This window comes from Cucurbita maxima, unplaced genomic scaffold (assembly GCF_002738345.1).
Source record: "Cucurbita maxima cultivar Rimu unplaced genomic scaffold, Cmax_1.0 Cma_Scf00054, whole genome shotgun sequence".
NCBI lineage: Eukaryota > Viridiplantae > Streptophyta > Magnoliopsida > Cucurbitales > Cucurbitaceae > Cucurbita > Cucurbita maxima.
This window is the reverse complement of record NW_019272070.1, coordinates 341438-369437: the sequence shown is the minus strand read 5'-3', so window position 1 is coordinate 369437 and position 28000 is coordinate 341438. Positions and strand designations below refer to the sequence as shown.

The following is a 28000-nucleotide window of genomic DNA, read 5'->3' as shown; positions in this document are numbered from 1 at the left end:
TGTTGTTAATCACCTTTAATCTGAATTAAAAATAATAATAAAATATCAAATTATGATTAACAATGACACCTGTTACAAGGCACTGCATCAGGAGTTTTATCCGTGCAACCTCCTTTCCATCTCGATGGCACNAAACAGGGCACTTGAAATTTTCATCGGCGAATACTCGAATGTTCTTCTCCTTGTAGCCGCTGGCGCAGAGGAATTCTAAGTAATCGTTGGGGGAGAGGTCGTAGACGAGGCCGGGGTCGATGGCGCCAGTGGGGTGGATGTGCCCTGACCCATATATGAAGGGGGTGGCTGGAGCGAAGATAGGGGAGCCGCCGTCGAGCATGAGGTTCATTGTGTTGTCGCTAATTGTGGCGGAGGTCATTATGGCGGATTTGATGGCGGCGGGGCTCCATTCGGGGTGGAGAGCTTTGAGGAGGCCGACAATGCCGGAGACATGGGGACAGGACATGGAAGTCCCTGACATTGTTATGTATGGAACTGTTCTGTTGTCGAATGGCTCCCCTGTTGGGCTCACGGCGCCAGAGAATGCCGCGATTATGTTCACTCCCGGCGCTGTCACATCCGGCTGCAAAGAATTAGAAACTCATGAGCTCTGTTCTTGATAATCTCAAATGGGTGTCGTAATTCATAACCAAACCTTGATAATTTCCGGAGAAATCATGTTGGGTCCTCTGGATGAGAAAGCCGCCATGATCGGAGAAGGTTTGGTATTAACTTTGGACGACGGTGGGATCAAATATCCCATTGGATTTCTGTCAAAAACAACAACAATCAGAGAAACATTCCGACAAAGATTCATAGAGAAGTAAATTAATTGTAATTTGTTTACTTCCTAGAATTGATGTACGAGGAAACAGCTTGACCGTCATTGTAACTGATATGAGAAGCTGGAAGAACATGGAGATCGGCGATGATTTTAAATCCACTAAACCTATCGTTGCAGAGAATCATTCCAACAGCACCTGCGAGGACGGCTTGCATTCCTTTGTCAATTCTCGAAGAGCCCCCTGTCAAGCAAACCAAGATCTTCCCATTCACTTTAGAACGATCCAAAGTTTTCGGCTTGCAGAGCATGGCGTCGTCGGCAGAGGCGGTCGTTGCTTTCGCCTGAGCTCCAGTTATCAATGGGTATAGCTTTCTCCCTGCTAATGGTCTCGAAAGGCTCGACCCCTAATCACCAGGAACAAATTTTATGTTCAACCAAACGAGGACAAATATGATACATAGGTTAAGCAGTAATGGAAGGGATATTTGCTTATAAAAATAAAATATAATATATATGTGAAATTATAATTCATGACTAAATATTCTTAAACAAACCCAAAAGCGTTGCCCGTTTCCAAGCTCAATGGGGGCTTGAAATTCACGGTCCAAAGTGCTAGCCCCAACCGTCAAAATCCACGGAGCAATATTAGTAGCAGTCGCCATGCTCGGGCCAGAGTTGCCGGCAGAGCACACCACGGGGATTCCTTTCTTCAGTGCATGAAAGGAAGCAATGGCGATGGTATCATCATAGTATTCGGCTGGTGGACTGCCGATGGAAAGCGAAAGGACATCGACGCCGTCGTAGATGGCTTGATCAATTCCGTCAAAAATGTCGGCGTCGTAGCAACCGCCACTGTTGTGGAACGGCCAGCATACCTTATAGGCAGCGACGCGGGCCTTGGGAGAGCCGCCCTTGGCAGTTCCGATACCGGACCCAAATACGCTGACGCCAGAGACATAGTTTCCGCCGGCTGTCGATAGCGTGTGGGATCCATGACCTACGTAATCGCGCGTGGAGTTGACGATCAATGGGAGTTCATCTGTTAAATTTTGGGATTTCAAGTACGCGATTACCCCCTGATTGAAATACTTTGCTCCGATTAATTTCCTAGTGTCAATCATAATTAATGTTGTTAATCACCTTTAATCTGAATTAAAAATAATAATAAAATATCAAATTATGATTAACAATGACACCTGTTACAAGGCACTGCATCAGGAGTTTTATCCGTGCAACCTCCTTTCCATCTCGATGGCACACCTCCTACTATGCCCTGTTCTCCAAAACTCTTGGACTCGGGCCATACACCTTTTTTTTTTTTTAACAAAAAAAATATTTAATTTACCTAACTTTTTAATTTACCCAAATAACCCACATAAAATTCACAATCTTAACTAATCGTTATGATCTAATTTAGGTAAATGGTCAATAACAGGAACAACCAGATGAAAATCCACAATCGAACTCAACCTTTATGATCTAAATTAGATATTTCATGTTAATGCGATCGAGTTATATGATGAATAAGTAAAAGATAATATATATTTACCGGTGTCGAGATTGGCAATAATAACATCTTTTCCAAATCTAGCCTTCCTCCAAGGAGAAAAAGGGAGAATAAAACCATTCTTCTCCAAATGCATGAACTCCCATGAATGAGTTGTGTGCAACTCTTTGGCTTTGTTTGGCAACACTGCTGCTACTTCTGGGTGCTCTGTCTCATAAATTATTATTATTAATTATTATTAATTATTATGTTTATATATTAAAGTTAAAATAGTTTAGTATTTACTTGCAAACTTGGTGGCCTCTTCCTCATCTAGAATGGCTGCAAACCCATTTATATGGTTCTTATACGAGTAAAAAATGGCATCTTTTGCCTTTTCAGAACTGAAAATTTTCAATTTTTATTAATTCAAAATAACATAATGATAGCAATATTTTCAAATATATATAAAAAAAAAAAAAAATCAAACTTCAAACCTCCCCAAGAAGGATCCGAGCAATTTGTGATGGGAATCAACCACTCTTTGAAGATCTATTGTTGATACCTCTAACCCATGTGAGTGAGATCCTAATAACACAATATAGGACTGAAACCCAAAAAAATAAAATTAGGGTTCGTATAATAATACTTTGTAAACTTAAGAATAAACATAAGAAGAACACACTGTAGAATCAAAAAAGGCATTACCTTCTTTACAGCAATGACAGGTGATATTAACCGAAAAAACCAGAATAAAATAAGGATGAAATTAGTAAAGTTCATCTCTCTATTTTTCACCCCCTATAAACTTAATTGTCCCTCTCTATAAGTTACTTAATTGTCACTGCTTCCGTTTATAAAAAAATGTCACTGCTTCCGTTTATAAAAAAATGTCACTGCTTCCGTTTATAAAAAAATGTCAGCTTCCGTTTATAAAAAAATGTCACTGCTTCCGTTTATAAAAAAATGTCACTGCTTCCGTTTATAAAAAAATGTCACTGCTTCCATTTATAAAAAAATTTATCACTAAATTTATCACTGCTTCGGTTTATAAAATTTTTTGCCATTGCTCCTATTTATAAAGAAAGGTTTTTGTTATATAGGGAGAAAAATTTGGGATATCATCCCAACTTATTTTCTAATTTTAAATATTAAATAGATATGAGATTTGTCCTCATTTTTCAAAAATAGAAAAAGAAAATTGACTGAATTTTAAATCTCATTTTAAATATTAGTTTTGAATTTTTTTCAATTATTATTTACTACATTTTAACATTTTAGGAGTATTTTCACTGTTTTTTTTATAATTATTTTAATTTGATCGGTAATTTATTTCAAAAATATTAAAATAAATGTTAGTGTACAAATGAGATAAATGCTCCGTCTTAGAAAATATTTTATTTGTAAATTAAATGACTACCTATTTTAAATATTTAAATAAAAATTATGAGAAAATAAATATAATTTCTAAAAAACCAAAAATAAAATTGGAATGCTGCTCTAATACCAAATTAGAAACCACAAACCTATATTGTCCATTTTGAGCATGAGCTCTGGTCACTTTATTTTAGTTTTCCCCAAAATATGGAGATAGTGTTATTTATCTATAAACTCATGATCCTCCTCTTAATTAGCCCTTTTGAGGTTGGTCGGCGAACAAAAATGTTGTATTTTCAGGTACATCCATATGGATTGGATTAGTTTTTCTGGTGGGTATCCTTAATTCTCTTTATCTCTCGAACTCTTAGTTCTTGATACAAAAATGAAACGACCCTAATTCTTTCGAAGAAAGATGGTTCTTGGCATATGTGTATTGATTATAGGGCTATAAACAACATAACTATAAAGTATAGGCATCCAATTCGTAAATAAGATGATATGCTTGATGAATTGCATGGATGTAGTCTTTTTACTAAGATTGATTTAAAATCGGGTTATCATCAAATTCGCATGCATATTGGGGATGAGTGGAAAACAACTTTTAAAACCAAGTATGGTCTTTATGAATGGTTGGTTATGCCTTTTGGATTAACTAATGTACCTAGTACATTCATGAGACTAATGAACCATGTTTTACGAGAATACTTAGGTAAGTTTGTGGTTGTTTATTTTGATGACATCCTTGTTTACTCTAAATCTTTAGATGATCATATTACCCATGTATGTAATGTTTTGACTACTTTAAGAAACAAATGTTTGTATGTAAATTTAAAGAAATGTAGCTTTTGCATGGAAAAAGTTAACTTTCTTGGGTTTGTAGTTTCATTTAATGGTGTTGAGGTTGATGAGGAGAAAGTGAAAACTATAAAAGATTGGCCTACACAAGTGTAAGTGAGGTAAGAAGTTTTCATGCTCTTGCAAGTTTCTACCGTAGGTTCATTAAGAATTTTAGTACAATTGCTTCACCCTTGAATGAACTTGTTAAGAAAAATGTATCATTTATATGGGAAAAAGATCAAGAACTTGCTTTTAATAATTTGAAAGAAAAATTGAGTTCTGCTCCCCATTACCTAATTTTGAGTTGTGATGCTAGTGGAGTAGGAATAGGTGCTGTATTAATGCAAAATCAAAGACCTTTAATTTTCTTTAGTGAAAAGTTTACTTGTGCATCTTTGAGGTATCCAACTTATGACAAAGAGCTTTATGTTTTGGTTCGTGCATTGCAAGCCTGCCAACATTATCTTTGGCCTAACGAGTTCGTTATTTATACAGATCATGAAAGTTTAAAGCATTTGAGAGCACAAAATAAACTTAACAGACTACATGCTATGTGGTTAGAATTTATTGAAACATTGTTGCAGATGCTTTATCACGAAGGTATGTCCTCCTCACTACTTTGAATGCTAAGTTTTTGGGGTTTTGAACACATAACGGATTTGTATCAACATGACATGTTCTTTGCTCCTTTTGTTGAATCTTGTGAAAAAGGACTCATTGTGAATAATTAATTGTTGTTAGATGAATTTTTGTTCCCAAAAGGCAAACTTTACATACCATCTTGTTCCATACGTGAGCTACTTGTGAGGGAAGCTCATGGAGGTGGTTTAATGGCACACCATAATCTAATAATAATAATAATAATATGTATATTTGTACTTATTTGTTGTTGTGTTGATGTTTAATAATAATAATAATAATAATTAGAAATCTGTAAATAAGGAAATTAAAAAAAAAAAATGAATCGCTGTAATGGAGGAAAAAGGGGAACGGAACGCGTGGGCTGGAGGTGTCAGAGTGTTGGATGATTTTTGAGTTAGTGGTGGAAGCAAGATGGGGAGTCAGTTTGGATTTAAAAACCAAGAACAGGGGAGAAGGGGAACACCAAAAAGAGTAGAAGATGGAGGTTGTTAGAATCGTATAAACGTTGGATTTCAGATTTGGCGTGGTTTAGCTTGATTACACTCGGTTACTACTCATAAATCAGAAGATGGAGGTTGTTGCCGAGAAGTTCTTTAAGGACAAAGGGCAATTTCAAGCTGAATCAAACGTTTATACGAAGGTAACACAAAGCCCATATTATCGAACCTTTAAAACTTGATATCTTGGTGTATGTTGAGCAATAGGTAATGAAATAGGGCTTGTTAGAATCGTAATAAGGAGATCTATAAAGTTATAGAAGAAGTCGGGATGAAATACGGGCTGTAGGGTTGGAGTATGGCCTCGGGACTTAATGGGAATTAATGTAGAAGTGGGAAAATGGCAGGAAATTGCAAGGAAGAAGAAAGGGTGCGTGAATTCTGTTGACAGAGAGTGGGAGTACGTGCGTCATTGTTTTGGCTCCCGATTTGTCCCGTTCGACTCGTTTTGACCTGTTCTATCAAGATTGGTCTATACTTATCTTGAAAATTGTGAAATATAGGTCTAATAGGAAGGAATTGGGTTGAAGTACCTTATTAAACGTACATCCAAGAGAAAAAGGGATTCGAAACAAAGTAAGTAGCATATCGTTCTTTAAACTAGATCTTAACCTTTTTTACAACTTGTGAGTACGTTGTTTATATGATTAAGAGCTTATGTTAATATGAGTTTTGATGATATTTAATGTCTATTGTATATTGTGACTACTTGCTTGTGATGTAAGCATGTTATGAATGATTACCAGAATGTTTTGTGTCAAACATCATAAATGTATGAAAACATGCATTAGGTGTGAGTATGCTATGCATGTTAATGGAAAGGTTATGACTCTAGGATATGCTTATTGGTTGTTGAGCCATGACTTATTTATATGAGTACTATAGTCTACTAATTCCTGCGGAGTTCTTGACCAACGCGCTGAGTGCTAAGTTAGAGAGAATTAGTACTCCTGACCGTTGGTATATGAGATGAACAGGCTGCCAGAGAAATTAGTAGACGGGTCGTATTTGACCGAGAGCGAGTCTTACATAGAAGTCCGAAAATTCTAGACAAGCATATAGAGAGAGAGTCAGTAATCTAAGCTCGAGGTAGCTGAGATACCACTTTAATGAACAGGTGACCCTAGTAAGAGAAACTATGAGTCAATGGCAAATGAAACTTTAAAACACTTGTAAGCACATTTCATTTATTGCACTCTTTAATTATAATTTGAATATTTGTTTGTTTTTCATATAAGAGTTAAGGTTAAGTCAGGTACGGCCAAGCGATAAATGAACGTTTACTCAAATATCCTCGGGTTCGCAACAACAGGCAGTACCGCAACGAGTAGATCATCGGCCTTCCTTAGGTGATGGGAAGGCAGTTTGCAGCAAGTGCGGGTTGACTCATGCGGGATCTTGTAGCGCTGTAGATAAGACATGTTGTATTTGTTGTAAGACTGGTCATCTCTTCAGAGTGTGTCGTAATGCAAAGAATCCTAATGTGGTACACAACGAGCAGCCCGCTCCAGGAGGAGGAGGAGGAGGTCAGTCGAGTGTTGGGGGACCGCCTCAGGCTCGAGGTAAAGCCTTTGCCACGATGAGCAAGGTAGCGGAGGATGCCAGCACGGTTTTACCAATTTATGGCTACTTTGCTTATACTGTGTTTGATTTTGGCTCGACGCATTCTTTTATATCATTATCGTTTGTTCGTCAAGCACGACATTAAGTAGATCCTTTAGGTTATGAGGTTCTAGTCTCTACACCTTCAGGAGTCATATTGATGACTCGTGAAAAGGTGAAACTGGATAAGGTAGAAGTATCTGGTTAACCATTAGACATGCTGTTAATGGTGCTAGATATGTATGATTATGACATTATTTTGGGCATGGATTGACTATCTGCTCATCATGTCAGTATCAACTGTTATAAGAAGGAGATAGTTTTTCACCCCCCAATGGGAAAGAGCTTCTAGTTTTAGGGTACGAAGCGGGGAAGTGTTCCCAAGACGATAATTGCTTTAAAGGCTAGGAAGTTGATTAGTCACGGTGCTGTGGCATTCCTGGCTAGTGTGGTAGAAGTGAGATGAGTTGATACAGATGTATCAGCTGTACCTGTGGTGAATGAGTTCCTGGATGTCTTCCCTGATGCTTGGCTTGCCACGAGAGCGGGAAGTCAACTTTGGCATTGAACTTGAACCAGGGACGACACCTATCTCTAAAGCTCCTTATAGGATGGCCCTCCCAGAATTGAAAGGGTTGAAATTGCAACTGTAGGAGTTGTTGAACTAGGGATTCATACGACCTAGTGTGTCACCGTGGGGAGCTCCAGTGTTGTTTGTGAAGAAGGACGGCACACTCCATCTCTGCATTGATTATAGGGAGCTGAATAAGGTGACCATTAAAAATAAGTATCCCTTGCCGCGAATTGAGGACTTGTTTGACCAGCTTCAAGGTGCAGCAGTATTTTCGATGATTGATCTTCATTTTGGCTATCACCAGATAAGAGTCAAGGAAGAGGACATACCAAAGACGACTTTTTGTACCCATTATGGGCACATGAGTTTGTTGTAATGCCCTTGTAGTATTTATGGAGCTGATGAGTCGGGTATTCCAGGATTTTCTGGATTCTTTTATCATTGTGTTCATTGATGATATCTTGGTTTATTCCAAGACAAATGATGAACATGCAGAACATTTGAGAAATGTTTTGTTGGTTCTACGTTAACAAAGATAATATGCCAAATTCTCGAAATGTGAGTTTTGGCTTTAGAAAGTAGTATTCCTTGGTCATGTGGTATCTAAGGATGGTATAGCCGTTGATCCAGCATAGGTGGAGGCAGTTATAGGTTGGGCTCGACCAACTACAGTTACTGAGGTGAGAAGTTTCCTTGGTTTAGCAGGATACTACAGGCGATTTATTAAGGACTTCGCAAAGATTGTAGCGCCACTGACTCAATTAACTCGTAAAGGAAAGAAATTTGAGTGGAGTCGAGCTTGTGAAAGAAGTTTTCACGAACTCAAGGAAAGACTAGAGTCAGCCCCAGTACTTACTGTACCCGACGGTACTAAGAATCTAGTAACTTATAATGATGCCTCTAAGAATGGGTTGAGTTCCGTACTTATGCAGAACGGGAGAGTTAGCTACTGTGGTGTTTGCTCTGAAAATATGGAGACATTATCTGTATGGTGAGAAGATACAAATATATACAGATCATAAGAGTCTCAAATATCAGTCACCCAGAAAGAGCTTAACATGAGGCAGCGTCGATGGTTGGAGTTAGTGAAAGATTATGATATGGAGATTCCACGTCACCCTGATAAAGCTAATGTGGTAGCTTATGCCTTGAGTCGTAAGACAGCTCACTCATCTGCAATGTTGACGACACAACCCAACATTTAGATGGAGTTTGAACGAGCTCAGATAGCTGTGTTGGTCAGGGAAGCGACAACTTAGCTAACTCTTATGATTATCTGTCTGACGTTGCAGCAAAAAATTACTCAGGGTCAGCAGAGGTGCCCTTATTTTGCAAAAGTCGTGAAGCAACTTGAGACTGAACGAATCAAGTATTTCTTGATGACAGGCGATGGATGTTTAAAGTGAGTGAATCGAACTTGTGTGCCAAACCATGTGGAGATCAAGAGGAAGATCTTATCTGAGGCACATGAGTCTTCCTATACCGTACATCTAGGTGCCAAAAAGATGTATCAGGATTTGAAAACATTCTTTTGGTGGCCTGGGATGAAGAAAGATGTTGCTGAATATGTGAGTAGGTGTTTAACTTGTCAACAAGTTAAGGCACCTAGACAGAAACCTGCTGGATTATTGCAACCTCAAAATGTGTCCAGTGAAAGTGGGAAGAGGTGACCATGAATTTCATTACAGAACTACCTAGAACCCAGTCAGGGCTTACAATGATATGGGTTGTTGTGGATAGATTAACTAAGACAGCTCATTTTATAACAGGGAACTTTTCGTATTCAGTTGACAAGTTAGCACAATTGTATTTAAAGGAGATTATAAGGTTGCATGGTGTACTAGTTTCTATTGTGTCAGATAGGGATGCACGGTTTACCTCTCGATTCTGGAAGAGTCTTCAGGAAGCCCTTGGTACATAACTGAAATTTAGTACAATGTTCCATCCTCAGACAGATGGACAAACAGAGAGATTAAATCAGTTTCTCGAGGATATGTTGTGTGCATGTGTACTTGATTTTGCTAGCAGTTGGGACACCTACCTATATTTGGTGGAATTTGCCTATAACAATAGTTATCAAGCAACCATTCAGATGACTTCTTTTGAGGCACTTTATGGACGGAGGTGTCGAATTCCAATTTATTGAGAGGAAGTAGGTAGTAAACAGCTGTTAGGACCAGATTTGCTACGGACGACCAATGAGGCGATACAGAAGATTAGGAAGAGAATTCTGACGCCCAAAGTCGTCAGAAGAGTTATGCTGATGTTAGGAGAAAGGACCTAGAGTTCGAGGTGGGGGACCATGATTTCTTGAAGGTTGCACCAGTTCGTGGTGTTTTGCAATTTGGTAAGAGGGGAAAGCTTAGCCCGCGTTTTATTGGATCTTTCGAGATCCTCGAAAGAATTGGCCCAATAGCCTACAAGTTGGCTTTACCACCAACGTTGGATACTATGCATAACATTTTTCACGTTTCGATGCTGAGGAAGTATGTTGTAGATCCTATGCATATTCTTCGTTATAAAGACTTGGAGTTAAAGGAGGACTTAAGCTATGAAGAACGACCTGTTAAAATTTTGGCGCGAGAAGTGAGATCCTTGCGTAGCAAAGATATTCCCTTTGTTAAAGTTTTATGGAAGAATCAGCAAGCTAGTGAAGCTACTTGGGAACGAGAAGAGGTGTTTAAACAAGAATATCCACACTTGTTTGTAGAGTTAGAAACTTTCGAGGACGAAAGTTCTTAAAAGGAGGGTAGAATTGTAATAATCTAAAAATAATAATAATAATATGTATATCTGTACTTATTTGCTGATGTGTTCATGTTTAAAAATAATAATAATAAATAATAATAATAATAAGAAATCTGTAAATAAGGAAATTAAAAAAAAAAAGAATAACTGTTGTAATGGAGGAAAAAGGGAAGGGAACAGGTGGGCGGGAGGTGTAGGAGTGATGGATGATTTGTGAGTGAGTGGTGGAAGCAAGATGGGGAGTTGGTTTGGATTTAAAAATGAAGAACACGGGAGAAGGGGAACACCAAAAATAGAGTAGAAATATTGGGGATTTCCGATTTGGAATGATTCAGCTTGATTACACTCAGTTACTACTAAGGAATAAGAAGAGGGAGGTTGTTGCCAAGAAGTTCTTTAAGGACAAAGGACAATTTTGAGCTGAATTGAACGTTTATACGAAGGTAATGCAAAATCCATAGTACTGAACTTTTAAAACTTGATATCTTGGTGTATGTTGAGTAATAGGTAATTAAATAGGGCTTGTTAGAATTGTAATAAGGAGATCTATAAAGTTGTAGAAGAAGTCGGGACGAAACACAGGCCGTAGGGTTGGAGTATGGCCTCGGGACTTAACGGTATTTAATGTAAAAGTGGGAAAATTGCAGGAAATCGCAAGGAAGAAGAAAGGGCGCGTGAATTTTGCTAACAGAGAGAGTGGGGGCGCGTGAGGGCACGTGCGTCATTGTTTTGGCTCCCGGTTTGTCCCGTTCAACTCCTTCTGACCTGTCCTATCAAGATTGGTCTATACTTATCTTGAAAATTGTGAAATATAGGTCTAATAGGAAGGAATTGAGTTGAAATACCGTATTAAACGTACCTCCAAGGGAAAACAGGATTCAAAACCAAGTAAGTAGCATATCGTTCTTTAAACTAGTTCTTAACTTGTTTTTTACAACTTGTGAGTATGTTGTTTACATGATTAAGAGCTTAATATGTTAATATGAGCTTTGATGATATTTAATGTCTATTGTATATTGTGACTGCTTGCTTGTGATGTAAGCATGTTATTAATGATTACCATAATGTTTTGTGTCAAACATTATAAATGTATCAAAACATGCATTAGACGTGAGTATGTTAGGCATGTTAATGGAAAGTTTATGACTCTAGGATATGCTTATTGGCTGTTTAGCCATGACTTATATATATATGAGTATTCTAGTTTACTAATTCCCGCGGAGTTCCTGACCAACGGGCAGAGTGCTAAGTTAGAGAGAATGAGTACTCATGACCGTTGGTATATGAGATGAACTGGCCGCCACATAAATTAGTAGACGGGTTGTATTTTACCGAGAGCAAGTCTTACATACAAGTCCAAAATTTTTAGATAAGCATATAGAGAGGGAGTCAGTAACCTAAGTTGGAGGTAGCTGAGATACCACATTAATGAATAGGTGACCGAATAAAACTGAAAAACACTTGGAAAGATTAGTTATAACTCATGAAAGATAAGTTAGGTACTTACTAGGTAATTTAATTACTATAAAAATTATTATAACTTTTCTTTCCAGATTTAGATGATGTAGGCCAACCGAGGACGAGACCAACAGGTAGGGACTATTGGGGATCCATGTATCGGTTGGTTTATGTAGTTTGCTTTTAGTTGTTTAAAAGTTATGTTGGTTGTTTAATGTTTTAAATAGTACTTGTTTTAAATGTTTTATTAGATGTGCATAGAAATGTTTGGAAATGTTTCTAAATTTATTGGTGTCGATGGTAACTCCTGTAAGTCGCGTTTTCGATGAGTGGGTGTTTCAAATATGGTTGTTCATAGCACTACTAAATGCACACCTTTTGAAGTTGTTTATGGCTTTAATCCTTTAACCCCCATTGACTTGTTACCTATGCCGTCAAAATAGTTTGTAAATTTTGATGCGAATGTCAAGGTTGAGTTTGTTCATGCACAAACAAGTAAAAGAATAAATTGAGAAGCAAAATTCTAAAGTTGCCACCCGAATTAATAAAGGACACAAGATTGTCGTCTTCAAGCCAGGAGATTGAGTTTAGGTGCATTTCTGAAAAGAAAGATTTCCTACTCAAAGAAGATCTAAGCTTTTACCACGACGAGATAGACTATTTTATGCTTGAGCATATCAACGACAATGCTTATAAAATTGATATCAGGTAAGTATGGTGTTAGTGCAACTTTTAATGTTGTTGATTTGAGTCCTTTTGATGTAGGTGATGGCTGGGATTCGAGGACGAATCCTTCTCAAGAAGGGGAGAATGATATGAACCACGAACAAGGAATTTTCATACCTCAAGGTCCAATTACAAGGACGAGAGCCAAGAAGTTACAACAAACCTTGTACACTTTGTATTCAAGCTATGGTGAGCTCATCTTCTAGAAGACGTTGGAGACCTCCATTATATGTTGTGCAAAGTTGTGTTTCAAGAAAGAGATGCATTAAATGCACTTTAAGTTGCATTTAATGAACTCTAAATGTATGGAACTAGTCCAAAGATGACTAATAAGCACATTTCATTTATTGCACTATTTAATTATAATTTGAATAATTGTTTGTTTTTCATATAGGACACAAGGTTAAGGTTGTAAACGCTACTTTCTTTTCTTTGATTAGAGACATCACATTTTGGAATTAAGAAAAAAAATATAATTTCTATTCTTTTAGCTTTGTTGAGAGCTAAGATTTTCTTGGCAAATTCTTGTGTTTAGAACTTGCATGCTAGAGTCATTCAAGTGGTATTGATCAAACCTCTTGTGGAGTGATTCAAATCACAAGTTTAGAAACAAGTTTTATTTACTCTTGATCTTGATCATCAAGGTAATCCGTTTCATACTTTCCCTGGATTTGATTCCATATCATGAAATGTTATGTCTCCTATATTATATGTATATTGCATGATATGAATGACATGAAATCACGATAAATGCCATGAAATATATCCCTGTTAGAATTATGTATGATATGAGAACCGAAAAATGAGAAATTATATGAAATGAATGATGAACGATACGTGAAATGATGAAAAACGATATGATATGTACAGAACACTAGCGGGGTTGTATTAAATGATAATGAAAACAAAAAAATGTTGGGACCTCATGCATTATGTGTGCTCATGCATGGGGGATACCCCTATACCATCACGAGGGTACGAATGCGTACATCCATTAGGCAGGCGAAGTATCGTTATGTTTTACATAATGTTGCCGTGACGGTTACTAATTCTAATGGATATCTAACAAAAGTTAAGCTACCAGAGAAGGCTCGCCCAATAAGAAAAGGGGTTCAACAGTGTGCGAACTGTCTGGTGAGCCCATACTCGCACATATGGACTGTGTGTAGAGTATATGATACAAATTTAAGCTTCCCATTAGAATAGTGTCGTAGGTAGTCGTCATTGCATTCACATGTTCTTAAAATACTCAAGTCACTTGCTACTTTTATTTCAGGTTAAGGTAAGGCATTCCCGACAGCATCGCAACTTGAGACTATGGCACATGCATAAGGTAGTCGTATTTATTTTCTTAGACTTAGACTAGGATAGGATGTTTTTAATTTAAACGTTTATTTATTTTATTTATCGTTCAAAACACGTAAGTCCATAGCTGTGTTTTTAGCTGAAGGTTATGTTTTATGACAGTTTAAATTAAGTATTAGTTTATGGTATTAGTTTATGATATGCATACAGTAGCAACCTTAAATTAAGTAGCTGAAGGTTATGTTTTATGACCGTTTAAACAATGGGTTAAACTAAAACATTTGATTAAACTAAAAAGGAAAAAGGGGGAAACGTTTCAAACAAAAAGAAAAAATTCCTAAGAACTAGTTCATATCATGAAAAAAAAAAAAAAACCTATATGATTTCAACAACAGAAATCAAAACTTGAAATCTAGTAACCCCTCCTAACTAAATGGGTTCAGAAAAAGCCAGAAGAAACCACAATTGGACTCTTAACAAAGTGCTTGCCGTCGGTCCAAATTAGCGTACCATAACCAATTTGACCCTCCGCCACAGCTCCGGTCATCGTCAATTCAAACCTCTTCTCCTCTCCAATCTTCCAAAACTTCAGAACTCTTGGCTTCACTGAAACCTTAACTCCTTCTGGCCGTCGAACTCTGACTCTATAAACCCCCGGCCTGCCAACATTCTTCAACCTTCTAGTAACGGTGACACTCCCAGTCAAGTTCTGAACCCCAATGGAAGGGTAATTAAAGTTTAAAATAGAACCAGAAACAGGGCACTTGAAATTTTCATCGGCGAATACTCGAATGTTCTTCTCCTTGTAGCCGCTGGCGCAGAGGAATTCTAAGTAATCGTTGGGGGAGAGGTCGTAGACGAGGCCGGGGTCGATGGCGCCAGTGGGGTGGATGTGCCCTGACCCATATATGAAGGGGGTGGCTGGAGCGAAGATAGGGGAGCCGCCGTCGAGCATGAGGTTCATTGTGTTGTCGCTAATTGTGGCGGAGGTCATTATGGCGGATTTGATGGCGGCGGGGCTCCATTCGGGGTGGAGAGCTTTGAGGAGGCCGACAATGCCGGAGACATGGGGACAGGACATGGAAGTCCCTGACATTGTTATGTATGGAACTGTTCTGTTGTCGAATGGCTCCCCTGTTGGGCTCACGGCGCCAGAGAATGCCGCGATTATGTTCACTCCCGGCGCTGTCACATCCGGCTGCAAAGAATTAGAAACTCATGAGCTCTGTTCTTGATAATCTCAAATGGGTGTCGTAATTCATAACCAAACCTTGATAATTTCCGGAGAAATCATGTTGGGTCCTCTGGATGAGAAAGCCGCCATGATCGGAGAAGGTTTGGTATTAACTTTGGACGACGGTGGGATCAAATATCCCATTGGATTTCTGTCAAAAACAACAACAATCAGAGAAACATTCCGACAAAGATTCATAGAGAAGTAAATTAATTGTAATTTGTTTACTTCCTAGAATTGATGTACGAGGAAACAGCTTGACCGTCATTGTAACTGATATGAGAAGCTGGAAGAACATGGAGATCGGCGATGATTTTAAATCCACTAAACCTATCGTTGCAGAGAATCATTCCAACAGCACCTGCGAGGACGGCTTGCATTCCTTTGTCAATTCTCGAAGAGCCCCCTGTCAAGCAAACCAAGATCTTCCCATTCACTTTAGAACGATCCAAAGTTTTCGGCTTGCAGAGCATGGCGTCGTCGGCAGAGGCGGTCGTTGCTTTCGCCTGAGCTCCAGTTATCAATGGGTATAGCTTTCTCCCTGCTAATGGTCTCGAAAGGCTCGACCCCTAATCACCAGGAACAAATTTTATGTTCAACCAAACGAGGACAAATATGATACATAGGTTAAGCAGTAATGGAAGGGATATTTGCTTATAAAAATAAAATATAATATATATGTGAAATTATAATTCATGACTAAATATTCTTAAACAAACCCAAAAGCGTTGCCCGTTTCCAAGCTCAATGGGGGCTTGAAATTCACGGTCCAAAGTGCTAGCCCCAACCGTCAAAATCCACGGAGCAATATTAGTAGCAGTCGCCATGCTCGGGCCAGAGTTGCCGGCAGAGCACACCACGGGGATTCCTTTCTTCAGTGCATGAAAGGAAGCAATGGCGATGGTATCATCATAGTATTCGGCTGGTGGACTGCCGATGGAAAGCGAAAGGACATCGACGCCGTCGTAGATGGCTTGATCAATTCCGTCAAAAATGTCGGCGTCGTAGCAACCGCCACTGTTGTGGAACGGCCAGCATACCTTATAGGCAGCGACGCGGGCCTTGGGAGAGCCGCCCTTGGCAGTTCCGATACCGGACCCAAATACGCTGACGCCAGAGACATAGTTTCCGCCGGCTGTCGATAGCGTGTGGGATCCATGACCTACGTAATCGCGCGTGGAGTTGACGATCAATGGGAGTTCATCTGTTAAATTTTGGGATTTCAAGTACGCGATTACCCCCTGATTGAAATACTTTGCTCCGATTAATTTCCTAGTGTCAATCATAATTAATGTTGTTAATCACCTTTAATCTGAATTAAAAATAATAATAAAATATCAAATTATGATTAACAATGACACCTGTTACAAGGCACTGCATCAGGAGTTTTATCCGTGCAACCTCCTTTCCATCTCGATGGCACACCTCCTACTATGCCCTGTTCTCCAAAACTCTTGGACTCGGGCCATACACCTTTTTTTTTTTTTAACAAAAAAAATATTTAATTTACCTAACTTTTTAATTTACCCAAATAACCCACATAAAATTCACAATCTTAACTAATCGTTATGATCTAATTTAGGTAAATGGTCAATAACAGGAACAACCAGATGAAAATCCACAATCGAACTCAACCTTTATGATCTAAATTAGATATTTCATGTTAATGCGATCGAGTTATATGATGAATAAGTAAAAGATAATATATATTTACCGGTGTCGAGATTGGCAATAATAACATCTTTTCCAAATCTAGCCTTCCTCCAAGGAGAAAAAGGGAGAATAAAACCATTCTTCTCCAAATGCATGAACTCCCATGAATGAGTTGTGTGCAACTCTTTGGCTTTGTTTGGCAACACTGCTGCTACTTCTGGGTGCTCTGTCTCATAAATTATTATTATTAATTATTATTAATTATTATGTTTATATATTAAAGTTAAAATAGTTTAGTATTTACTTGCAAACTTGGTGGCCTCTTCCTCATCTAGAATGGCTGCAAACCCATTTATATGGTTCTTATACGAGTAAAAAATGGCATCTTTTGCCTTTTCAGAACTGAAAATTTTCAATTTTTATTAATTCAAAATAACATAATGATAGCAATATTTTCAAATATATATAAAAAAAAAAAAAAATCAAACTTCAAACCTCCCCAAGAAGGATCCGAGCAATTTGTGATGGGAATCAACCACTCTTTGAAGATCTATTGTTGATACCTCTAACCCATGTGAGTGAGATCCTAATAACACAATATAGGACTGAAACCCAAAAAAATAAAATTAGGGTTCGTATAATAATACTTTGTAAACTTAAGAATAAACATAAGAAGAACACAGCGTCGAATCAAAAAAGGCATTACCTTCTTTACAGCAATGACAGGTGATATTAACCGAAAAAACCAGAATAAAATAAGGATGAAATTAGTAAAGTTCATCTCTCTATTTTTCACTCCCTATAAACTTAATTGTCCCTCTCTATAAGTTACTTAATTGTCACTGCTTCCGTTTATAAAAGAATGTTCCGTTTATAAAAAAATTTATCACTAAATTTATCACTGCTTCGGTTTATAAAAAAATTTGTCACTGCTCCTATTTATAAAGAAAGGTTTTTGTTATATACGGAGAAAAATTTGGGATATCATCCCAACTTATTTTCTAATTTTAAATATTAAATAGATATGGGATTTGTCCTCCTTTTTCAAAAATAGAAAAAGAAAATTGACTGAATATATAGATATTGATGGAATTACTCTTTCATAAATTTTAACATATTTAAGGTTGGTTAATAGAAACTCATAATCCAAAAAAAAAAAAAACCTGATCTGAATGTACAACTTGGATTAGATTATGAATTAATTTGTGTTGAACTAAATAAATGAAAATTTAATAAATATGGTTGATTCATGAGTTCCTATAAAAATAAAAAGACATATGTACCCACCATAATTATACATGGTTGAGTTGTAAATTTTGAAAAAATGTTTGAAACAAATAAATTGACCTTTTACGAATTAAAATTTTACTTCTATTAAAAACAATAAATTGAATAAACAACTAGCTCAATCCAACTCAGTCCCATAATTGAGTTTATTATTTAATTTATTTAGTTAAAAAAAAATTACAACGTGAATAATTGGGTTGAGTTTAAAAATTATTCTAACATGATGCACAAATACGTGTGCTACAATTATAGACACATTTCCCGTAAATTATAGATACTCTCCCATTTATTGTTATGTTAGCATATTTTCAAATAAAATGGAGGGTAATTATAATATAATAAAATGAATATATTATTCTCGTGCTATGAGTTTTAGAATAAATAACTTTTTCGATTGATTAAAAATTGTGCTACCGAGATAAAAATGTAACAGCACACAAAAAAATATCATAAATAAACCAATAAAAATAATTATAAAAAAAATTAGTTAAAAAATATAATAAATCAATAAATAAATAACAAACGAACCTCCCCAATTCTCTCCACTAATCTCTCATCCCTTCCCCAATTATCTCTCCTCAACCCATTTCTTAAGCTAAAAAAATCACAGTTGGTGAAAAGAAAGAAAAATGAAAAATAATATTGGCAAATTTAATTTGAGGAAAAAAAAAATGAGAATAACCTCTTACACAGGTTAAGTGAAGATAAATTTGATAAGGTATATATTAAATCTGCTAATACTTAGATCTCATTAAATCATTACAATTGTTTAGCTCGGTTAGAAACTAGATTTATATGAATTATAGTAAATCACTTCATAGAATAAATTAAAAATAAAATGGCTAACAAAATTTGTGAATAGAATTGAAGTGTCAACAGAATGAAGGAAAAGGAAATACCAAAACATTTGGAAACCGGGATCTACTAGAAATTTGGAAGACGTCTGAACAAAATTAAAAGACAATAGAGTAAATACAAATAAAGAAAAAAAAGGAAGATTCATAAATTAAAAACTTAAATTAAATATAGGGAGAAAAGTAAATATGTGAATTGATATGTGTGAATTGTTTGTGGATCGATATGTTTATGATATGTTATAATATGTGAATTGTATGATAATAATTACAATATGATGTGTTCAATGATGTGTTTGAGATAGGATATGAGAATGATGCACAAAACAAAATGTAACGATAGGAGTAAGATACGTTCATGAAATGTTAAGGTTAAGTTACATACCGAAGTGCTATGGATATGAGAGATTGATAAAAGAATACGGTTAGATTATGAGTAGAAAGGGACAGGTGTAGATTGATAGAATGATAGCGTTAGGATGTGTTCCTGATATGACTAAGGTGACTGTGAAAGGTATAAGAATGTTAAGATTATGATAAGTTAGGAAACGAAATGTACACGAAGTGTTTACGATATGATATGGTTATGATACGACATGTAAATGACAGATATATACATGTTGTCATATGATATAAAAATGATATGAAATATGTTATGGTATGAGATGTGTGATAAATTGACATGTTTATGATATGAGATATTGTGATGCAATATGTTATGCTATGATATGTATATAATGAAATGTTATGTCTCCTAAATTGTGTATATATGCCATGATATGAATGACATGAAATCACGATAAATGACATGAAATATAACCCCGTTAGAATTATGTATGATATGAGCACTGGAGAATGAGAAACGATATGATATTAATGATAAACGATATGTGAAATGTAACCCCCTAAGATTTTCCTATTCAATATAAGGTCGTTACTATATTTTAAATGAGAAATTTATCTTAATGCTTCTACATTTAAGGTTGAATTTACTTTAAATGAACTCTTATTATAAATGCAACATCAATCTGTCATTTATTAACTCAGGAACAACTAATACAAGTGAAAGAAAGGAAAAAAACAACTCTGAACTAAATGTCCTATACTAACCTATGATTTATTAATGTGATTACAATTCAACCTATACTAATTATGCCAAAGGGAATTAAACTTACACTAACCTATTCTACGAATGCAAATGAAATTCAACCTATACTAACCTATACTACGAATGGAAAACAACTGTCCTATGCATGTGCCACGATCCCAGGATGTGCGATGCTGCCGTCGGTCTCACATGGGTGACTTGCCTTTATTTAAAAATGTAATAGCACGAGGCTTGAGTATTTCTAGAATACTTAGTAAGTATTTCTAGAATACTTAGCTCGAGGTTATGCAACAAGAACATGCAAAATGCTATGACAGGACCTATCAGTTTATTTTTCTTCCTACGATGCTTATTCTAATTGGGCAGCTTGAATATGTACCATATACTCTATACAACCCATACGTGAAGTTGACGATCAATGGGAGTTCGTCCGTTAAATTTTGGGATTTCAAGTAAGCGATTACCCCCTTGTTGAAATACTTTGCTCTGATTAATTTCCTGTGTTAATCATAATTAATGCAGTCAATCACCCTTTAATCTGAATTAAAAATAATAATTAAATATCAAATTATGATTAACAATGGTACGTGTTACAAGGCACTATATCAGGGGTTTTATCCATGCAGCCTCCTTTCCACCTCGATGGCACACCTCCAACTATGCCCTCCAACTATGCCATCTTAAGTAACCTTATTAGTAACTGAACAACCCAAATAGAAACCACAGTCAAATTCAACCTTAACCTTTATGTTCTAAATTAGATATTTCATGTTAATGTGATTCAGTTATACGAATAAGTAAAAGTTAAAATATATTTACCTGGGTGGGAGATGGGCAATAATAACATCTTTTCCAAATCTAGTCTCCCTCTAAGGAAAAAAAAAGGAGAATAAAATCATTCTCTCCAAATGCACGACCTCTCATAAATGAGTTGTGCGTAACTCTTTTGGCTTTATTTAACAACATAAAATAGTTTGGTATTTACTTGCAAGCTTGGTGGCCACCTCCTCATCTAGAATGGCTGCAAACCCATTTATATGGTTCCTATAGAGTAAAAAATTGATGTTGTGCCTTCTAAGAATTGAAAATTTTCCATTTTTGTTAATTCAAAATAATAAGAATAATAATAACAAACAAAAAAAAAATTGAACTTCAAACCTCTCCAAGAAAGATCCAAGCAATTTGGGATGGAAATCGACCCCTCTTTAAAGATCTACGGCTGATACCTCTAACTCATGTGAATGAGATCCTAATAATACAATATAGTACTGAAATTCAAAAAAAAAAAAAAAAAAAATTAGAGTTCGTATAATAATACTCAAAAACACAAGAACACAAATTAAATCGAAAAAAATTAAAAACTTTAGGTATTATTTTACCCCAAGCAAATCACATTACTAATACAAAGTAAATGACATTAATCAAAGAAACCAGAATAACATAGGTCCAAATTTGTTTGGATCCATTTTTATTGGAACAGTCTCCACCCAAGGTTAATTTCCAAGTGTTATACAATATTCCTTTGAGCCAAGACAATTTTCCAATCGACAAACTGTCTCCACCAAAGACAATTTTTTATAAGTATAACGAAATTGCAATGTGGCTCTATCCCAAATTAGGAACCACAAACCTCTACAATGGTATGATATTGTCCATAATGGAGGTAGTGTTATTTACTTATAAACCCATGATCTTCCTCTTAATTAGCGAATGTGGACGGACTCTTTCATCCATTTTCAACATAATTAAAGTTACAAGGGTGTTAAAAAAAAACTAGATAATCCAAAAAAAAAAAAAAAAACCTGATCAACCCAATTAACCGTGTACAATTTATGAACTTATTTAATTTGTGTTGAACTAAATAAATGAAAATTTTATAAACATGGTTGGTTCATGGGTTCGAGTAAAAAAAACATGTATTTGCTCACCATACAATTATATATACATTTTTTATTTTAATTTTATTTAATTTCATAGTTATTTTATTATTATTTATTCTCCAACCGCGCTTTAAAATAATTTTGAAGGTAATTTTTTAAAATATATATTTAAGTTGAGTGGTAAATCTTAAACAAAGGTTTGAAACAAATAAATTAACATTTTGAACTAAAATTTTAGTTCTATTAAAAACAATAAATTGAATAAACGACCCGAACAACTCAAACAAACCCAACCAAACTCAGAATTGAGTTTATTATTGAATAAATAAAATGAATATACGATTTTCGTGCTTCTAGTTTTAGAATAAATAACTTTTTTGGTTCATTGAAAATTGTGCTCCAAATTGTAACAGCTCACAAAAAAAAAAAAAAACATAAACAAATAAAAAAATATAATAAATAAATAAATAAAACCAAACAACTCTCCTTCACTTCTCTCTATTAACCTCTCGTCCCTTCCTCAATTATCTCTCCTTGATCCACCTCTTAAGGAAAAAAACTCACCATGGGTAGATTTAATTTGAGGAAAAAATGAGAAATGACCTCTACCCGATTTACTTAACTAAGATGATTTATGTGAAGATAGATCTGATAAGGTTATATTAAATCTTCATTTTCTTCTGTCCTATTTTTTTTTAGAAATCACAGCTAATTATAGTTATATCTCATCAAATCATTATAATTATTTAGTTCTAAGTTAGAAACTAAAGGTCAATCATTTATATGAATTATAGTAGATCACGTCACATTAGTAATATTAGATCAATTAATTTATGTAGTAGATAAATGAATAGATTAAAAATAAAATGGCTAATAAAATTTGTGAACAGAATTTAAGTGTTAACAAGATGAGAGAAAAGGAAACACATATATAAGGGAAGATTTGGAAATAGGGATCCACAACAAATTTGGAATGCATGTGAACAAAATTAAAAGACAATAGAGTAAATAAAGATAAAGAGAGAAAAAAAGAAAGATACAGAAATTAAAAACTTAAACTAGATAGAGAGAGAAAAGTAAATACAAAAGAACAGGGAAGCGCATAATGACTTGAAATAACTCTGTAACTTTTTTTTATAGAACAATAACCATAGAAAATAAGATTTTTAATAAAAACATCATTATAGATATTATAACATTTCGGGACTATGGACTAATGTAAAGTAAAGAAATAATTTTATAGAGTTCAAACTTGAAACTGATGTCATGAGCTCACATAGGTTGACTTGGATTTCAAAAGAAAGAATCGAACTTTCATTAAGGATATATTCGTGACAATAACCTAAGCTAACTAGGTAAGTGACCTTACTATCGACATGGTTATATTTGATGTTGACACATGCCCCGTGGTTCTACACATGTCACATATATTGATATGTGTGAATTGTTTGTGGATCGATATGTTTATGATATGTGTGAATTGTTTGTGGATCGATATGCAATTGTATGATAATAATTACAATACGATGTGTTCAATGATATGTTTGAGTTAGGATACGAGAATGATGCACAAAACGAAGTGTAACGATAGGAGTAAGATATGTTCATGAAACGTTAAGGTTAGGTTATATACCAAAGTGCTATGGATATGAGAGATTGATAAAAGAATACAGTTAGGTTATGGGTAGAAAGGGACAGGTGTGATAGGTTGATCAGAACGATAGCGTTAAGATATGTTCTTGTAATGATATGACTAAGGTACGTTCATGTAACGACATGACTATGATAGGTATAAGAACGTTAAGACTATGATAAGTTAGGGAACGATATGACCACAAAATGTTTATGATATGATATGATTATGATACGACATGTGAATGACGGATATATATATCTTGTCATATGATATGAAATATGTCATGGTACGAGATATGTGATAAATTGACATGTTTATGATATGATATATTGTGATGCAATATGTTATGGTACGAGATATGTGATAAATTGACATGTTTATGATATGATATATTGTGAAACAATATGTTATGGTATGACATATATATGATGAAATGTTATGTCTCCTAAATTGTGTGTATATTGCATGATATGAATGACATGAAATCACGATAAATGGCATGAAATATAACACCGTTAGAATTATGTATGATATGAGAATTGAAGAATGAGAAACAATATAACATGAATATGAATGATATGTGAAATGATTTAAAAAACAATATGAAATGTACAGAACACTAGTGGGATTGTATTAAATGATACCCCTATTCCATCACGAGGGTACGGATGCATACATTCATTAGGTAGACGAAGTATCATTATATTTTACATAATGTTGCCGTGACAATTACTAATTCTAATGGGTGTTCGACAAAAGTTGAGCTACCAGAGAAGGCTTGCTCGATAAGAAAAGGGGCTCAGCGGTGTGCAAATTGTCTGGTGAGCCCATACTCACACGTATGGGCTGTGTGTAGAGTATATGGGACACATTCAATCTTCCCATTAGAATAGAGACTGATATGATAGGTCTCGTCATTGCATTTGCATGTCTTTGCATTTAACCCCCAATATTGGGGTCACTTTGAGTATTTCTTAAAATACTCAAGCTACATTCTACCTTTATTTTAGGTTAAGGCAAGACATTTCTTTACGGCTGACGACGACATCGTAACTCGAGACTATGACACATGCATAGGGTAGTCGTATTTATTTTCTTAGACTTAGACTAGGATAGGATGTTTTTAATTTAAATGTTTATTTATTTTATTTATCTTTTTTTTTTGTGCCAATTTTAAAGGTGTTCTTGAAACACGTAAGTCCATGGCTATATTTTCGAACATGAATTTTTGTGGATAAAAAAGAAATCAAATGGATTCAAGGGGGCTTTTTGAGAACACATCAATACGCTAGACCCATGCTTCGAGTTGTTTCATGCCATAAATAAACGCGAAAACTCAAGAAATCCGTTGGACAGGCAGATTCACATCTCTTACAACCAACACAGTCTTCTGTTCATTGAGCCGAAGCTATTTGCTTAGCTTTTCATCCGCCCCAAGGTATCATTTCTAATACATCTGTGGGGCAAGCTCGGACACATTGAGTACACCCTAAACATGTATCATAAATCTTTACCATGGTTTGGAGAGATTTTTTTTACTTAGTTTTTTAAAGAGTAAGTTATCTACTCCATCTGACTAGTTCCGAGTTCGAGTCCCGGGCAACTCATATTAATGATAATATTGAAATAATCTATCATATCAAAATAATATATCAAGTCTAATTCAATTTTGTAATGAATGAAAAGAATTAAATAAAAAAAATTCTAATTAATCTAAAGGTTATGTTTTTTAAGATTTAAATGAATATTTCTCCATTCAATGTTTATGATATGTATAATTAAGTAGAAAATTTTGGGTTGTTATAGAAAGATTCTTGCCCCCGTACATGGAAATAGAAACTCGACCCAAGCTCGACCCCTCTCACACTATAATTTGAATCAGGGACTTGCCTCTTTTTTTCTATCACCCGTATCCATCTCTTGGTCGAACTGACCTCTCTTCGATTAAAATACGAATAAGCTCAAAGGGGCTAACATGGTGGTAGCAGAAAAATCACCACCCGCAAAGTCTTAAGGCCATGTATGTAGGCTGACGCCTACTACTGGAAAGTCAAGGAAGTTTATGACCCGGTAACAAGGGAGCGGGCCGCCAGCCCCGGTGAATGGTGGCCATAATTATAATGGTCCTAAGGTAGCAAAATCCCTTGTCCAGTAAATTTCAATCCACATGAAAGACAAAAGATCTGGGCACCATCCCATAGAGAGGTTCAGTGAAATAGACAGATGAAAAGAAAAGAGATTGTTTGTTTCGACCATGGGTTAAACTAAAACAATTGATTAAACTAAAAAGGAAAAAGAGGGAAATGTTTCAAATAAAAAGATAGAATTCCTTGAAACTAGCTCATATCTAAAAAAACGAATATGATTTCAAGCACAAAAAACAAAACTTGAAATCTAGTAATCCCTCCTAACAAAATGGGTTCATAAAAAGCTAGAAGAAACCACAATTAGACTCCTAACAAAGTGCTTGCAGTCGGTCCAAACCAGCTTACCGTAACAAATTTGACCCTTCGCCACAGCTCTGGCCATCATCAATTCAAACCTCTTCTCCTCTCCAATCTTCTCAAACTTCAAAACGCTTGGCTTCACTGAAACCTTAACTCCTTCCGGCTGCCGAACTCTAACTCGGTAAACCCCCAGCTTGCCAACATTCTTCAGCCTTCTAGTAACGGTGGCACTCCCAGTCAAGTTCAATGGAAGGGTAATTAAAGTTCAAAATAGAATCAGAAATAGGGAATTTGAAATTTCCATCAGCGAATACTCGAATGCTCTTCTCCTTGTAGCCACTCGCACAAATGAATTCCAAGTAAATTGTTGGGGGAAAGGTCGTAGACAAGGCCGGGGTCGATGGCGCTAGTGGGGAGGATGTGCCCTGACCCATATATGAACGGGGTGGCTGGAGCGAAGATAGGGGAGTCGCCATCGAGCATGAGGTTCATTGTGTTGTCGCTAACTCTGGCGGAGGTCATTATGGCAGATTTGATGGTAGCAGGCTCCATTCGGGGTGGAGAGCTTTGAGGAGGCCGACAATGCCGAAGACATGGGGACAGGACATGGAGGAACCCGACATTGTTATGTATGGAACTGTTCTGTTGTCGAATGGTTCCCCTGTTGGGCTCACGACGCCGGAGAATGCCGCGATTATGTTCACTCCCGGTGCTGTCACGTCCAGCTGCAAAGAATTAGAAACTCATGAGCTCTGTTCTTGATAATCTCAAATGAGTGTCATAATTCATAACCAAACCTTGATAATTTCCGGTGAAACCATGTTAGATCCTCTGGATGAGAAAGCCGCCATTGTCGGAGAAGGTTTGGTATTAACTTTAAACGACGGCAGGATCAAATGCCCCATCGGATTTCTGTAAAAAACAACAATCAGAGAAACATTCTGACAAAAATTCATAAAGAAAGAAAGAAATTATAATTTTTTTACTTCGTGGAATAGATGTACGAGGAAATAGCTTGGCCGTTATTGTAATTGATATGGGAAGTTGGAAGAACATGGAGATCGGCGATGATTTCAAATCCACTAAGCCTATCATTGCATAGAATCATTCCGACAGCACCAGCGAGGAGGGCTTGCATTCCTTTGTCAATTCTCGAAGAACCCCCTCTCAAGCAAACCAAGATCTTCCCTTTCACTTTAGAATGATCCAACGTTTCCGGCTTGCAGAGAATTGCATCCTGGGGAGAGGCGGTCGTCACTTTCACCTGAGCTCCCGTTATCAATGGGTATAGCTTTCTTCCCGCTAATGGACTCGAAAGGCTCGACCCCTAATCACCGAGAACAAATTTTATGTTCAACCAAACGATGACAAATATGATGTTATGTTAATCAATAATGGAAGGCAAATATCTAAATATTTTTCTATCAATTATTATATATATGGAAAAGGTAATTCATGACTAAATATTTTTAAACAAACCCTGAAGTGTCGGTCTCCAAGTTCAATGGGCGCCTGAAATTCACGATCCAAAGTGCTAGCCCCGACTGTCAAAATTCACAGAGCAGTATTAGAAGCAGTCGCCATGGTCGGGCTGGAGTTTTCGGCAGAGCACACAACCGGGATTCCTTCTTTAGTGCATGAAAGGAACCAACGGCAATGATATCATCATAGTATTCGGCTGGTGGACTGCCGATGGAAAGCGAAAGGACATCGACGCCATCGTGGATGGCATGATCAAATGCCTCCAATGTTACCTTAGTTAAGATGGGCAATAATAACATCTTTTCCAAATCTAGCCCTCCTCCAAGGAGAAGAAGGGGGAATAACACCATTCTTCTCCATTCTTCTCCAGATGCATGAACTCCCAT

General features: G+C 36.2%; 3 protein-coding genes and 1 pseudogene across 3 annotated transcripts; 1 reads left to right on the top strand and 3 right to left on the bottom strand.

Annotated features, from left to right (window-relative positions):
• Nucleotides 1-5: 5 nt before the first annotated feature.
• Nucleotides 6-8000, bottom strand: LOC111471619 (subtilisin-like protease SBT5.4). The gene is made up of 11 exons (XM_023117321.1): nucleotides 7983-8000; nucleotides 2973-2996; nucleotides 2762-2871; nucleotides 2571-2668; nucleotides 2328-2492; nucleotides 1975-2086; nucleotides 1333-1885; nucleotides 842-1182; nucleotides 650-764; nucleotides 110-577; nucleotides 6-20 (listed from the first exon to the last, which is right to left on the bottom strand). The coding sequence occupies exons 1-11, from the start codon at nucleotides 7998-8000 to the stop codon at nucleotides 6-8; spliced, it is 2019 nt and encodes a 672-aa protein (XP_022973089.1).
• Nucleotides 8001-8854: 854 nt separating this feature from the next.
• LOC111471618 lies at nucleotides 8855-10568 on the top strand. Its single transcript, XM_023117319.1, has 5 exons — nucleotides 8855-8932; nucleotides 9089-9191; nucleotides 9291-9364; nucleotides 9656-9709; nucleotides 10017-10568. Exons 1-5 carry the CDS (start codon nucleotides 8855-8857, stop codon nucleotides 10536-10538), a joined length of 831 nt encoding a protein of 276 aa, XP_022973087.1. The 3' UTR covers nucleotides 10539-10568.
• A 3857-nt stretch (nucleotides 10569-14425) lies between these two features.
• On the bottom strand, nucleotides 14426-17701 carry LOC111471617 (subtilisin-like protease SBT5.4). The gene is made up of 10 exons (XM_023117318.1): nucleotides 17627-17701; nucleotides 17416-17525; nucleotides 17225-17322; nucleotides 16982-17146; nucleotides 16629-16740; nucleotides 15987-16539; nucleotides 15496-15836; nucleotides 15304-15418; nucleotides 14893-15231; nucleotides 14426-14796 (listed from the first exon to the last, which is right to left on the bottom strand). Exons 1-10 carry the CDS (start codon nucleotides 17699-17701, stop codon nucleotides 14473-14475), a joined length of 2232 nt encoding a protein of 743 aa, XP_022973086.1. The 3' UTR covers nucleotides 14426-14472.
• An 8405-nt stretch (nucleotides 17702-26106) lies between these two features.
• LOC111471616 lies at nucleotides 26107-28000 on the bottom strand (annotated as a pseudogene).